This window comes from Drosophila busckii, chromosome 3R, assembly GCF_011750605.1.
Source record: "Drosophila busckii strain San Diego stock center, stock number 13000-0081.31 chromosome 3R, ASM1175060v1, whole genome shotgun sequence".
Classification (NCBI taxonomy): Eukaryota; Metazoa; Arthropoda; class Insecta; order Diptera; family Drosophilidae; genus Drosophila; species Drosophila busckii.
Window position 1 is genome coordinate 18,115,394 of NC_046607.1, and position 15,517 is coordinate 18,130,910.

The following is a 15,517-nucleotide window of genomic DNA, read 5'->3' on the forward strand; positions in this document are numbered from 1 at the left end:
ACTTATTCCACATTTGATTGCTCAACATTCGCAATTCACTTGCATGTTGATTTTTCAAAATGTTGCACTGTTTATTGAAAATTGTTTGATGTTTATCTAACCTTACGCGCACTGCTGACAACAGCAATGAATGATATAACAACAGCAACTAGAAATTCCCATGCTGCGTTTTTACAAGTAATAAATAGATAATATTTTGCTACGGTTGCGCTCTGTTGCAGTCAATTGCTGTAAACTTGGCACAACTTCTTAGCCAAAAACAAAAATTTGCATATTAATGCAAACCAATGTGAGCAACTTAAATGAGACAATCATTAAACAGTTGCAAGCGAGCGACAGCAGAAGCAACAGGCATGAAATTCACATTACAAAGACGACAAGATTAGTCAACGCCAAGCTCAGTAGCAACGTGAACGCGTGGCAAGCAACATGCGGCAACACCTGCTGGCTCAGTTGAGTCTCTTGGCAACACTTTGCCTCTTAGCAGCAATCGAAGCCAGCGCCAGCTTGCATGACTATTACTATGGCAATGCCAGCATGAGAACGCTGCGTTTTCAAGACTTTGAACCGCGACAGGAGCAGCAGCACTCAGAACGTGAATCGCGTGGCTTTCATTTTACACCCAGCGGGGATGATGTCAGCGTGGAAATGGAGTTCATAGTGCCGTTCGTGCGTGTGCCCGTCAAGCGTAGCATGCGCCTGGCTCGAGATGCGCTGCGTAGCTTGATGAATCTGCAAACCGAAGCGCTGGTCAATACGGCGGTCATAGTAGCTGCTGGTGCTATCATCGCAGGCATAGTGCGTTTAGTATTGGCGCCCATAGTGTTTAGTTCCATGGCCAATGCCTATGGCCAAGGATATTACAAATCGCAGCGACTGGATGAAGGCGACAACAACAACAGCAGCAGCAACAGTCGCAGCAGTAAGTAGCGTTGAGTTATCAAATTTCACTTCTCACTCTCTCTTTGCTTAACAGTGCGCAGCTTAACGCAAACACTCGCCAGCCAATTGGATGCACAGCGTCTTGATGTCTCCAGCTGTGCACAGCGCTCCATCTGTCAATATCTGCAAAACAATCGTCGCGGCAGTCCCGCCAAGCTTATACAGCTCATAGCCAAGTGAGACTGCCTGCAATATAATTTTATATAAATATCATTTAACATCTTCACTTCATACAGCTCACGTTGGTTGGACACTTATCTCAATGGCACCGCCGTCTTCAACGCCATTGATAAGGCTCGTGGCAGTCACACTTGTGCGCAGATTTATCGCAGCTGCTCCTGGCAAGGTTCCTGGCAAAAGGCGTTCAACTATGTTCAAGCGCGTTTGTTTATATGATTAGTCTAGTTTTAGTTTGTTTATGTGATAAAAAGTTTTACTTTAGCACTAATTAAGTTGAGCATGTTAATAAAGCAAATCAAACTCAAGAACTTTTGTTTTTATTGTAAAGAATATGGCAGCAGCTTAAAGTTAGGTAACGGGCAAATGAGAAAATCGTTATGGCATTAAGCAATGAGTTTTAAGAAATCGAAAGCAAATAAATTTAACATCCTTGTTTAGCACGTTTAGTTCTAGCAAGACTGACTGTAAGTCAAAGCTTTTGAAAACACAATCTAAGTCCACCTAGAGCTGTTCAAATTGCTTTTTGGCTCGATATTTATTTATAATACTTATATTTATTTAAATGTATTTGAATCTCTCGTTGATCTACAAAACTATTAAAGCATTAAATTATTTTGTTTTCCATAATTTCTTTATTACTTAAATTTTATATAAATTTCTCCAGAGCCATTATTTTATTACATTTTAATGTTAATTTCTTATTTATCTTAAACACAAATCCTTTAAATTTGACTTGTACTGCTCATTTTTACTTTAAGCAATTTAAATAAATGTTTAGTTTTTAATTTAGTTTAAATTTCTCCATTTTCATTTTAATCTCTTATTCATAAATTCTGAACGCAGCATATTATTTACTTTTACTTTAAGCAATTTAAATAAACTGTTTTAAACAAATGTTTATTTGCTTTTTAATACATGTATACATTTAAATCAATTTGTTATGCTTGCATCGGCGGCGTGTTACACTTGACCTCTTGTTTATGGTGGCGGAAATACTTAAAGCTAGTTTATTGCTGTAATACTTAACGGCTGTTTCCTCAACTGGGTTTCCCAAAAACAGCAAACAAAACGCTTTGACACCTTGGCTCAGTCCGTAGAGCTTATGTCACGCATGCGCCACAAGCTGCGCTTACGTATGACAACTGAAAGTGGTGCAGCGGCAGTCGCAAGTACCGTAAATTATCACAGCCAAGTGGCAACGAAGCGGCAACTTAAACAAATTGCCCAGCGTCACGTAACTTTAGCTATACTAAAGCAAGACTTCTGGCTGTGTGGCAGCCACATAACGTTGCAAGCATGCAGACTACGCGCATTATTATGCTGGCGAATTTGCTAGTGCTGGCTGGAGCAGCTAGTGAGGAAGAGCAGCAGCAGCCGAAAAGCGAACATGGCGGCGTACGTCTAATATCCTTTGATGCAGTGGATCGAGATATAGCGCTGGGACTGAACTACTTGCTGCCCTTTGTGGAAGTGCCTACCAAACGCAAGCGCAGCGGCGCGCCCAAGGTAAGTTGCCAGCTCCACTTAAGTTTGGATTTTAACTTCGATTGCTGTCTTAGCCACTGCTTATAGTAAACTCCGCGGCCATTGTAAGCGGTGGACTGGTGGTAGCTGGTGGTGTGCTCGTGGGTCATCTGCTGCGTAGCATGGGTCTGGAGACCATCGTGCCGGATAATACGCCGGATCATAGGAAGCGTCGCCTAGACACTGATGAGCAAAGCTTGCTGCAGCTATTCGAGCACTTCAAGCTGGTTTATCGCAATGACAGCGGTGCAAGAGTGGGTGCGTATTTAATTAACTCAATATGTGTTTAAACTAAGCTTTAAAACTTACACAGAAACTAGCCTGCCCAGTCTGGTGGACACCATAGAGCGCACTTTCCTGGAGAACGATATCAATTTACCTGTTTGCCTGCTCAAGGCCATCTGCAGTGTTACACAGCAGGCGAGCGAGAGTGCGCGCAGTGGAGCTGCTACAGATTTGCAACTGCTGCTGGATAGTCTAACCAATTGGTCTTGGCTGCTCAGCTGGCTGGAGCAGACGGCACTGCATGAGGCCATTGCAGCAGGTCGTGTGCCAGGTGTAAATCAGTGTGGTGTCAAGTATCCGCGTTGCAAGTGGGTAGCACCAGAGCAGCAGCTGTTGCAGCTATTAAACAATAATGTGCAGTTTACTTAAGAGTTGAGACACTTCGGTACACTATACAATTGATTTGTATTCAAGACTAAACTATTCAGTTAAAATTCATATATAATGCATTTAATTATACCGCAAAACTATTTTCATATTAATTATAAATTATATTAAAATTTGCTCTAATTATATTAGCAATAACTCATAACAGTTTTATTCCTTGCGCACTTTATGCTGAGGCATCTGCTAGCAATCAGCTTTTGTCAAGCTTGGACGCAAGCAGCTTTTGTCAAGTGTGCACTAAGAGTTTAGCTTGTGTCATGCTGTAGTATTAAGTTAACTTCTCAAACTAATTGCAAGTGCGCTGTTTAACATTTATTTTAGCTATTTTCGGAAATAAAACTAAGAACTAAATTGCTCATATTGCTACTGAGCCAAAATTTAATATTGCAAGCTATATATTGAAATTATTTATTAATATTATTCTTATAACTCGCGCACTGCTTGTTACTCCACCAACAGTCCAAGCGCAACTGACCTGCAACTAACCCGGAAGTGGTCCCGCTTGCTGACCGCCTACCTGCTAGTCTCACACGCAATAAAATAAGGTGAGAGCGCAATGCCCTCTAAGAGCGTAAGCGGTAGCGATTGCTTGCGCTGTTATCAGAGCGAGAGCAGCGCTGCTCGTGGCTTTCGCTCGATCGACCGCGCTGCTGTGTGGGTGGTGAGTGGTTATTGCTCTCTCTACAGGTTATGAGATTCTCCACAAGCTCTTCACGACTATGCTATAAACGTTTCCTTTCAATAAAAACTCATTCAATTTCGGCATCAATTTGTATATTTATTAAAAACTGTTTTAAATTACCAAATGAACATAAATGAACAAAATTTTAAGCTTGCAAATAGTACATCATATTATTATTATTTGTAACTAACATAGCAGACGTTGCTTTACTGTGGCTCTGCATACAAAATTATTATAAACTAAAGACTGCAAGAAACACATACATATTAAAAATGAGTTCAAGACATTTGTTGTTAAAAAACTATTGTTGGTATTTAAAAAGTGCACAAATCCAAGTTGTTTACAGAAATTCAAAAGCATTACTTAACGTCGTAAATGTTAATTACACGTAATTATTTTGCAAAACATTTATGCTTAGACTAAGGTTAAAGAAAATTGTATCTTAAGTTTGCAATATTTTTTTAAACAGTTTAAAAATATTAATTATTTTTTTTGTGCTCATAGTTTTGTTGTTTGGACTGCCACCGTCACCAGAAAAATTGTTTACTTGAGCCTTTTAGCAATAACTATGAGTGTTTTATTTTTTACATAAAGTTTTGTATATTTATATTTAGTGTTGTATACGTATTTGTTTGTTTGTCAACTTGTTTGTTGCATGTAGAAACAATAAGACTTAATTTAGTACAAATATTCTTCTGTTCTAGGCAGTTAAAGTTGCTAATCAAAATTCAAATGAAATTCTCTTCTCATAAGGCTGAAACTGTTGGTTATTTGCTTTTGTTCTCTACACGCCTGAATATTCGTCATAAATGCCGAACTAAACAAACAACAAAAAGTGGGAAAGTAAAAATATGCCTAGGTTAAGAAAAAATGCAGAGTTTGTATTGCTGTTGCCAGAGCGAGCGAGGGCAGCTTAGGGCAGCTCAGCCCAGTCCAGCACATTGTCCAGCGGATTGTAGCCAAGCTCAAAGCTGGTCTCGTTCATGTTGTAATCATCGTTGCAAAGATAAGACCAGCTGGGCGGATTGCTGCTGTCCAAGAATGAAATGGAAGACTTGCGACTTTGCGCAGCGCCGCTGCCGGCAGCTTCCGCTTCTTCCTCCTCGTCGTCGAGGGCCACAATAGCAACTGCAGCTGTTGGCGGCAGTTGTTGCACTAGTGTTTGTGGTGGTGGCGCTGGCGGCACATCCAGTGCTGCCTCATGCTGCACTTGACTTGTATGCTCAGCCATGCTGTTGTCATCTATGCCACTATCACTGGAAGCATCCGTATCGCAGGCAGTCAAGCCCGGCGGCATGCAATCCTCCAGGGAGCCCACAGAATTGGCATCATTGACATCACCCACGGGCGACATTTGCAAATTGGTGCCGCTTATTAAGGGATTATGGCGATAATTACGCAGCACCGAAGCAGTGGCCGTCTGGCAATGCAGCGGCATGGCAAACTTGTTGGCCATGCACAGCGGCGACATGACCTGATCCAGTGAAGTTTCATCTATAGTCATAGGCTCCACAGCATCCACAGGCAGCTGAATCTAAACGTAAAAAGAAAAAGCGTTTAGTTATAATTTTTTATAACAATTTAAGCGCGTTTATAAGCATTTTTTAAGTCATTATAAACGCGCTTAACGCGCAGAAATCAAATCAAGCAACTGCCATTAGTTCTGCTTCATTTGCTTTGAAGCTCTTAAGCTACACACACACTTTGTAAATGGATCGATTTTTGGGGGGTACTATAACTATAATTAAAGCTAAAGTATAGACTAAGATAAGCTTAAATTAATGTACATTCATTGCAGCTTAAATCTAAATTAACAACGATTTGCCTTAGCTTAATTTGAATACTCGAAGTAAAGAGCAACGCGCGTGATTAGCTCATTATAAAAACAAAACCAGGTTAAGACCGAGCACAAGCAGCAGGCACATTTATATTCATATGCAAGACATGAAGCCGCAATTAAAGCCAACTGAGGCTAACTAAGCCCAAACAGCTAACAAATATCAAGGAGCAGAGCTTAGCTAGCGAGACATTTAAAGTCAAGACAAAAGGCACAAAACCCACCCAAAAAAAAAAAAAGCAGCAAAACCCCAACGGAAATCCAGCACTTGAGTCCATCAAGGCAGACAAGCTCACCATAAATCATCTTTTAATGAATTCCAGCCGGAATTCGTTACAGCCTAGCCTAGTTGAAATAGTAGCTGCTGTATACTTGCCACACAATAGCGCATGATTATGCGCATTGGCTTGAGCGGAAGTTGTGTGTGGCGCGCGTCTGTTGCAAGTTGCTGTGGCAAACACAAAGAACGAGCAACTGCAGTTTATTGAACTGCTTGTTATTTGTATTTGCAATGCTTTCAGCTCGAAATACTAATTGCTGTAGTGAAAGCAAAAGTGCTGCTGCTAAATTGATCGATGACTCAAATGAAAGCCAAAGACAAAGAGCGTCTGTAATGAAAGTGAAACTGTCACTCGAGTAGGGTAAGGGGGCTGTGTGTGGGCGTATACACAATATTGTATGCCACATCAGCAAATCTGTGCCCCGCAGGCAGCACATTAACAGCTGCTAGACACATTTGCTCGCTTTTTTTTTTGTTGCTGCGTAACAAATTTGTAAAAAAAATACGCTTGGCACGCGCTGTTCCTGGCAATGCATTGCCTGGCGGCGTAATAAATGCCAAATATATATTGTAATAGCTTTATGGTTTGATGTATTGGCTGGCGTGTGCAGCAGCAGCAAATCGTAGTAGCTTTAGTTTAGTCGATATATAAAACATGAGTCGGCTTTAAAGCCATTTTAATTGTTTAGGCATTTGTAGACTTTTTTATTACACATTACGTGCCTAAATGAAATGAGCTTACAACAGCAGCAGCAGCAGCTTGTAATTAAAGCCTTAAATTGCTGCTGCTGCCTGCCACGTACTTGACTCTTGGCATTGCGTAATTTGCTTGTGACAGGCTCCAAGAAAATGAAACGCTTATTGCTAGCGACACTCAGAAGCATAAATTGATTTTGTCAGCTGAAGATTTTGCATTTCTGCTGTATGAAAGGCTTGCCAGAGGCCATTAAAATCAATAAGCAGGTCTCACTTGAAAGTTATATAAGCAACAACGACGCGTATACGTAATATGGGTAGATAGGCAATTACATTGCCACGTGCCTGAGCCTGTGCCTGCCGCCGCCTGCCGAGCTTGTCAGCTGATAAGATGTACAACTTTTGGCAACTTGATTAGGCACAGCCAGGCAGCCATCCAGCCAGCATCATTTATACCAATCAAAGCAGTTTATAAATGAGTCTCCATAGACAAAAATGTAGTCCTGCCCGCTCATAAATTCTCGCAAAAGTTCTATAGGCAATCGAAGCGTATCGACGCACCCAACAAAGAAAACACAAGCTGTCAATATATATTATAATTTTTGTTTTTGGTTTCTCCTTTATCGTTTAGCTGGCAAGTTTTATTTTTGCTAAAATATTTATTAAAAGTTTATTAAAATACTTTCATATCAGTTTATATCATATACATATTGTATGTTAGTTAGTAACTAGTTCGGCTTCACGACATATATACTTATACTTTAGTATAATATATATATAATATATAATATTGCATTTTGTGGCAATTTATGCTTTTAAATCGAGTCAAATTCAAGGCTAGTTTAAATTTATGCTACGTTTGTATTTTGTGTGTATAAAATTTGACTTAGTTGGAGGTATTTTATGTTGAGTTTTTTGTGTGTTGCTCTAACTCTATGCTCGCTGCTAGGGCTGTCCATTTGTAAGCTGCTTAACTTCAACAAATAATTGCAGGTTCTCTCTCTCTCTCGCTCTTACGCCTGTGTCTATATAAATAAAACTAATGCTGCATGAAAATTGCTGCTCATTTGTAAATGCGCCGCGTCGACAGTTTGACAAATGAGTTGAGTTGGCCCGGCTCAAAAAGGTCTAAAAGTCAAGCATGTAGTTTACACTGCACAACACACAACTGTTGTCAACTTGTTGCGTGCACAATTATTTTTGATAATACTGCATATAGTAGTAGTAGGTAGGTATGTTTAATAAGATTAATCATGTCTGCTGGGGCGTATGCGCAATATTTTGCTACAAAATTGAGCCACTAAAGCTAATAAACTTAAGAGTGACTTCTTGGTAGCCGCCCAGACTTTGAGACTTTGAGCTAAAACCATTAATCAATCCAGTAGTCCATAGCGCACTGTGGGACAAAATCAATTGCTTCAGAAATGCTTTGTCAGCCTGTCGCGATTTTGAGTTATGATGAGACAACAAATATTTCTTTATACTTTCTTTGCGGCAAATGAAGTTGCCTAACGGATATGTTAGCATGAGAGCTTGAGTTGTTGTACTTCTAAACGCACATGGAGTGTGTGTGTGTCATATAAATATATTCATATATATAGTATATATGTGTATTTGTATAGAGATTTGTATAAAATTTTGCTATTTGTTCACTGAAGCCTGTTCTGAGGTATTTGCTGCTATTTGTTATTACATATTTGTTTAGCTAAGTATATAAGGTGTATACTTTAGAATATGCTATAAAAAATTACACAACATTTAGTTAGTTTAGCGTTTACTTGGGCTAGTTTTAGTTTAAGTTTTTAGTTAAGATTGCTATGCTTGCTTTCGTTAATTTGTTTTCTTTCTATAAATGCAATACACGTACAACAAGATTTTTTTTGGGGAGGTAGTAGTAATAGAAAAAACATTTTATCGTTTGCGTTTTCTTTGCGTTATGATGACAATACATTGACTAAAGTTTATTGAACTAGGCGAAAAGGTCTCTATGACAAATGAGTGTAGTAGTTTCTTTTTTGTAGAATTTATTTAATGCTGATTCGTTTTCATATGCATATGTTAATGTATTCGCTATATATACGAGGTATAAAAATGTGAGGGTGTGTGTGTGTGTGAGAGTGAGTGTGTGCACACACACACACGTGTACTTATGTAATGTACTGAGGTATATGTGGTATAATTTGTTGTGGTTGCATGTACTATCGGTTCTCGTTACTTATAGCTTTGCACTCGCTTCTTGCTCTATGTTAAACATTCGCACTCGCTTCTTGTGTTGCTCGTTACTTATGCGTAACTCTCTACTCCTTAACAATCATTAAAATCGCATTTGCCTCTCGCTCTATGTTAAACACTCGTCAGAGTCGCACTCGCTTCTTTTGATTTGCACTCTCGTCTCTTCTAAAGCTTTGCCCATTCATTAACCGGTACACAATGCGTTAAAATTTCAACTAAATCTTATATGATTAGTGTCGAGTAGTTACTCGTTAGTCGTATATAGGCATGCAGTATGATTGATTAGTATTTAATATTAATGCTAAACAAATGTAACTTGGACATAGTAGTTTATGTATGAATGAGTGTAGTGTGTGTATATAATTTATAATTAAATTTAGTTTAGTTAAAGCCACATCAATTAATTTTAAATTTACTTCATTTTCTAGTTGAGTTACGAATTGCTCTTTTAGCCTGGTGTTTGCTTTTGTTTATTCAACTGCCTCCATGAGGTGCAACTTGTATTTGAATACAAGCACTCATTTGGTTGTGTATACTTTATTAGATTATTATTATTATTATTATTAGTATGTATATTATTAAAGTGTATATGGTGTATATATAATATTTTTGAGAGTTTTTGGCTCGCAGTCTTTTCGGGCTATAATTATTTTTTCTTCTTTTCTTCTTGCACCAGTTTTGCAATCAGTTGAGGGACACACTTTTCTCTATATATGATTATCAAGGAAATACTCTTTTAATTGTCTGGTATTTGTCTAGTTAGTACTTAAAGCTAATAACTAACATTAGGCATAGGATACTTTACTTTACTTTTACTTTTACTTTTGTTTTTCTTTCGAGGATTGCTTGTCAAATTTCAATTTTGTCTAAGTGTACACGTGTCTGAATTATATTAATACTTGCCTAACAATTTAATTTCCTATGCAGCACACGATATACTATATTTATATATATTTACTTATCTATGTAGCTTTTGTTGCTGCTGTTGTTGTTGTTGTTGTTGTTTTTCTATATAAATATATAAAAGCAAAGAACACGCGTTGGTCTACTAACGAGTCTCGTCTTTGATTTCGTTGACTGTTTCGGTGTGTTCCGGGAGGTAGTTACGGTCTTTCTTGTGACTGCCGTACACGCGAGGTAGTTACGGTTCGGTTTTGGCATCAACAACAAAAACATAAAAAGTAAAACATACATTTGCTATTTACTTTCGCCTAAGTATAATATTTGTATTTAGATTCATATATATGCTAAGACGACTGCGTGTGTCTGCGTCTGCCTGTGTATGTTTGTGTGTGTGAGTGTGTGTAAGAAAAATAAAATTAATGAAATAAATCCTAGCGCACACATACACACAAAATAAAAACAAAAGCCAGCCAGAGCAATTTGCAAGACTTTCAAAACTGAAATTGGCCAGCTAGGAAATGGCCAAGTGGCACACATGTGTCCCCCAAGAAAGAAAAAAAAATGCAAATTACGCAACGCATAGCAAAGGCGAAAAAAGATGTTGCAACAGTCGTTGACATTACTAGAGCAAGTCAAGCGACAAGCCAGCAACGCACTCAAAGGACAATAACTAAAAGCCTGGCTAAAAGCCATTGGGGAGAGCTGGCCTACAAAATGAGCACAGCTCGTGTTGGCCATAAAAACAGGGCCGCAAAACATAAGCAGCGAAAGAGAAAGAGAGAGACAGAGGAGAGAGAGAAAGCGACACAGTGTAAGGCTGAGAGCGCAGTAGGCGTTATAGTGTAACTGAGAGCGCTCATCAGCTGTGAGTGTGTGTGTCTCGTGTGTGTGTGAAAGTGAAAGCAAAGGATAGACACAGATAGCACACAAAGTATTTTCACTTTCACTTCATTGGTATGAAGTGTAAAATCAATACACAGCTCTCTTGTCTTAAAGGCAATAAAGTAATGTTAATAATATGCCAGGTGCCTACTCGTAAAGAAAATTATATAGCATAGCTACAGGCGCAGCGCTGAGACTTGAACCCGCCCGCCACACACTTTAAAGCCACAAAATGTCACGTTGTGTGTGTGCGCTTGTGTGCGTGTGCTATAAATTTATGAATATTTCCATTACGAGCGTAGCGTATATATCAATAGTTGAAAATGTGCGTCAAGCACGCAACGCAACGCGTAACTTTAATTAAAGTCAAAAGACAAGCAGAAATTTGTTGCGACCAACACCACAAACTTTTTGTGTGTCAGAACAGCCAAGCAAATCAATAAAATGTGTGCTTTAAGCAAATGAAAATAAAACAAAATTAATTAATAGTATTATTTTTTTTGTAATTTTTTTTTTGTTTTGCCAAAAAAAAAGGTTGAACTTAAAACTAAACTGTGTGTTTTTTAACAATAACTAAATAAAGCGCCAGCTGCCATATTGTCTCCGATACGAGGTAGCATATATAATGTGCTGCAATCAAATAAGTGTGTGTATGTGTGTGTGTGTGTTGGGCTGCTTTTGTTTAGTTGCTAATAATTTATGCTATGTTTAATATATAATTATTTTATATATGCATGTTGCGTAGGTCTTTTCTTTTTATTTGTGGCCTACAGCCTGACTTTGACTTTGACTACAATTAGTTTAGCTAATTAACTATTTGCTATGCTTAAACCCATTTTTTTTTTGTTTTGTTTTTTGCTTTGTACCATCAGCGCTCGAATTTCAATTTTTTGTTACATGTTCGTTTTTACAAATTTCTTTAAATATTTTTTATATATGCAAAACACAAAAGTAAAAAGACACACACATGCAAACAAACAAAAAATTAAAGAGGAATTCACACCTGACGAGCTTGCAACAATATTTTGTAAATATTGTTTAATTAAATCTTTAAACTGGCGCTAATTTAACTGCCTCAGTCAAAATGCTTAAACATTTAACAATTTCAAATAAATTTTGGTTTTCTTTTATTTATAAAGCAAAATGCTATCACAGTAAACAAAAAAAGAAGAAAAGAAAGTATATAATATAAATTTCGAAATGAATAAAGGAACAAATTAAACCAACTCTTAATGTTGCCATATTTCAATTTATAGCTGTGTTTACGTTGCTTTTATTATTATTGCAATGTGCTTGTGTTTATTGTGATGCTTTTGGTAGTCACTGTAGCAGCCCAAAACGCTTGGCCTCAACGATAGATATAGATTATATATATTTACAACAACTGTGTGTGTGTGTGTGCTCAACAAATTATTAGGTATAGTATATGTAACAACAATTGGCTTAAAATGAAATCAACAAAAAAAAGGAAAATTATAATTAAAATTAAAAACTTGGCGCGCAAATCGTAGTAAAGAAACTGAGGCTTAACACTTATGCATTAAAAATGACGACGCTAGACTTAAACGCTAGACTACAAAATTTATAATTTTTTTTTTTAGTTCGCAACTAGAGCTAAACATAAAGCTAAGACTAACTAACTGTATGTATATATAGAACTATAACTAAACGCTAATGTAAAGACTAAAGTTATGCCCTGGACTTACCGCAGCGACTTGCATGCAGCAGCTGCGGCTGTCTTTTTAGATTTGTTTATAAGGATAGCAGTGGGTTGGGAGTAGTGGGTAAGGTTAACTATAAAATCGATCCATTTACAAGTAGAAATTGTAAAAATGGCGTTTGTCCGTTTCAAATGTACAACTCTAGCTTTTTGCAGTATTCGCGCAGTTACGTGTGATGTGTGTATAATTTTATGAGTGAGTGTGTATGTGTGGCAGTTGCTTTAGACCTTGGCTAGCTGCTTTTTGGGCCGCATGGGCACAATGCAGTAACCAGCGTTGATATCGCGTCCACTAACCAAAAGATTCTTAAGCACCGAATTTGCTTGTTGCTGTTGCTGCTGCTGCTGCTGTTGCTGCTTCTGCTGCTTCAATTCGCTTGCGGACCAACGTTCATTAGCAACACGCTTTGCTGGCTGCTGTTGCTGCTGCTGCTGCTGTTGTGTTTGCTGCTGCTGTGGCTCCTTGCCTATGAGTTGCTGTAGCAGCTGCGGCGACATGTTGCCGCTTTTCAAGCGCTTTGACTCAACAGTTGCTTGATTGCTTAGATGACGTTTGCTGCCATGTTGCTGCTGCTGCTGCTGCTGCTGCTGCTGCTGTGGCAGCAATGTTTGCAGTTTGCTTGCGGGCGTTTTGCTTTCAACAATGCGTATGTTGGCCTTGTTATTCAGCAGCTTTAATGCTGGCAATTTATTGGACAACAACAACTCCTGCAAATCCTCCTCGCTGCTCTGTTGCTGCTGCATAAGCGTTTTGCCATTTTGTATGCTTATTAAGGGCACAGCATTTAAAATAATATGCTGCTGCTGCTGCTGTTGCTGCAATTGCTGCTGCATTAGCTTGGGACTAGCTGGACTAGCGCTAGTCTCGGCTACATTCATTTGCAGCAATTCATTCCAACAATCCAAGTTGCTGGCTGCAATATAAAAAGATACAAAATAAATAAATTAAATAACAAAAATGTTGTTGAGCTGGCTAAGCTGGCGACACATAATTTATTTTGTTGCTAACGATTGCCATGACATTGCTGCTAATTTAAAACAATAATAATGCTATGTTGGCAACAAAACAAAAACATATATATATTATATATATAGAAGCGTATATAGCGCAGCCTAAATCAGTTTACAGTCAAACTGTCAATAATATGCGGCAATAGTCAAAATAAATGACAGCCTAGACAGTCAACTCCAGCGCCGCTGCCACATTCATCAAAGTTTAGCAGCAGTTGGTGCCACTTGACATGTGTCAAAGGTAAGTGGCATTTACTTCTGTGTGTGTGTGTGTGTGAAAATTACGCATAATTAAGTAAATTGTAGCAACTTTTGTTGCTTTGATTGTGGCAAGTTGCACATTCTTTTTTGGTTTAGCTGACAACCCGCATCAATTAACTTAAACCTTAGGTCTGTCAACTCACTGCATATATATTTATTTATATACAGCATATAGTCAATATATCTATGCCTATACTTAAGCATGAAAACGAAAATGAAAACGCGCTACCCACACACACACACATGCGTTACTATTTTTAGTCTAGCAATCAAAATTTTAAAGGCATTTCCAAATATACAAAACGTAAGAATTGTCGCTGTTGTCTAAATTAGCAGGCAGTGTGTCGCCATGGCAATGCTGTCTGTCTATATAGCTATATATACTTACAATCTTTGCTGTAGTCATTCTCAAATGCATCATCCATGGAATGACATAAGCTGGGCGTAAGCGACACATCATATTTTTCCTTTTTGCATTCTATGCTTAAGCTTAACAATTGCTGCTGCTGCTGCTGCTGTTGCTGTTGCTGCTGCTGTTGCTGGCGCTGCTGCTGTGTGTCCTCCTCCTGCTGCAGCTGCAGCTCCTGTTCGAGCTGCTGAAAGCTGCGATAATCGTTGCTTACTTGCTGCTGCGTTAGCTCAGCATTTGCTAGTATAGACAAAGTGCCGCTGCCTGTGCCACAAAGCACTGCTGCAAGTTCACTGGAGCCGCTGGTAAATAAGTGCGCCTGTTGTTGTTGCTGCTGCTGCTGTTGCACTGGTGAAGGCGACAGCGAGCTAACCGTTGAGGCGGGTGAAGAGCATAACGAGCTGCTAAAATGTTGCTGCTGCTGTTGCGTTGCTGCTTGCTGCTGCAGCTGCAAGCTTTGCTGATAATTGTATTGCTGCTGCTGCTGTTGTTGCTGCTGCTGCTGCTGCTGCTGTGTTGTAAAATGCTGCTGCATTACATCGATATCCTTTGGCAGCATTATCTGCAGATCCTCTACAGGACACCACATGAGATCGCTGCTCTCGGGCAGCAGCGGCATATCATCGCCAATGGGTATATAAGGCGCACGCGTATCAAAGTCAACGCCAGTCCATAGATCATCCTCCTGCATCATGGAGTTGGGACTGCAAAGCGACGATAAGCTGCTCTCCTCGGCAACCTGCAATAGCGTTAAGCATTAAATGTGTTTGCCAATTAATTTATTATTATTAAATACCTTGGGTGTAACGCTGGGTGAATGCAGATGCTGTGAGCAGCTTGTGTCATTGGATTCCTCACGATAGTTGAAAAGCGGATCAATGTTGCTGCTGCTGTTGCTATTATCCTGTTGTTGTTGCTGCTGCTGCTGCTGTTGACTGCTGTTGCTGCTAGCTGCTGTTGCAACATTTGTGCTTAGACTAACTGTGCTGCTGTTGCTGGAACTATTGTTGCTGCTGCTGTTTTGTTGATAATGCTGTGCACTCGCTGTAGTCGAGCAGGTGTTTGAATCCAATGAGTTAATATCATCGGGCAGCAGACAGGAGCCCATGAGTCCAACCATCCAGCTCTCATCCAATTGAATGCAGGCCGAGTTAGTCAAATGATGCGACAGATCATCGGGTTCCTCTTTTAACACTGCAAAGAGTAAGAATTTATTAAATAATTTAACACAATGAATACATTTCGACTGCCAGCTGAAGGTGTCGCGCTCAATTATTTTGACGCCG

The 15,517-nt window shown here is 39.0% G+C and overlaps 2 protein-coding genes across 3 annotated transcripts in view; one reads left to right on the plus strand and one right to left on the minus strand.

The window, feature by feature from the left end:
- Positions 1 to 420: 420 nt before the first annotated feature.
- On the plus strand, positions 421 to 3,300 carry LOC108601395 (CG18682). The gene is made up of 6 exons (XM_017989295.1): positions 421 to 922; positions 977 to 1,118; positions 1,179 to 1,324; positions 2,459 to 2,628; positions 2,682 to 2,904; positions 2,960 to 3,300. Exons 1-6 carry the CDS (start codon positions 430 to 432, stop codon positions 3,298 to 3,300), a joined length of 1,515 nt encoding a protein of 504 aa, XP_017844784.1. The 5' UTR covers positions 421 to 429.
- Positions 3,301 to 4,084: 784 nt separating this feature from the next.
- Positions 4,085 to 15,517, minus strand: part of LOC108603149 (protein similar) — a 59,061-nt gene continuing 47,628 nt past the window's right edge. For both annotated transcript variants that reach the window (XM_017991697.2, XM_017991698.1), the window contains exons 9-12: positions 15,028 to 15,425; positions 14,211 to 14,970; positions 12,848 to 13,464; positions 4,085 to 5,534 (exon numbers count right to left, since the gene is read on the minus strand). In XM_017991697.2, the coding sequence (XP_017847186.1) occupies positions 4,914 to 5,534; positions 12,848 to 13,464; positions 14,211 to 14,970; positions 15,028 to 15,425 (2,396 nt within the window). In that variant the 3' untranslated portion in view covers positions 4,085 to 4,913. The remainder of the gene's footprint in view (positions 5,535 to 12,847; positions 13,465 to 14,210; positions 14,971 to 15,027; positions 15,426 to 15,517) is intronic.

Coding starts and splice junctions, on each gene's coding strand:
- LOC108601395 (XM_017989295.1), top strand. CDS start 430: ATGCGGCAACACCTGCTGGCTCAGTTGAGTCTCTTGGCAACACTTTGC. Junction 1,325..2,458: donor GTTCAACTATGTTCAAGCGC/GTTTGTTTATAT, acceptor CGAATTTGCTAG/TGCTGGCTGGAGCAGCTAGT. Junction 2,629..2,681: donor AGCGCAGCGGCGCGCCCAAG/GTAAGTTGCCAG, acceptor TTGCTGTCTTAG/CCACTGCTTATAGTAAACTC.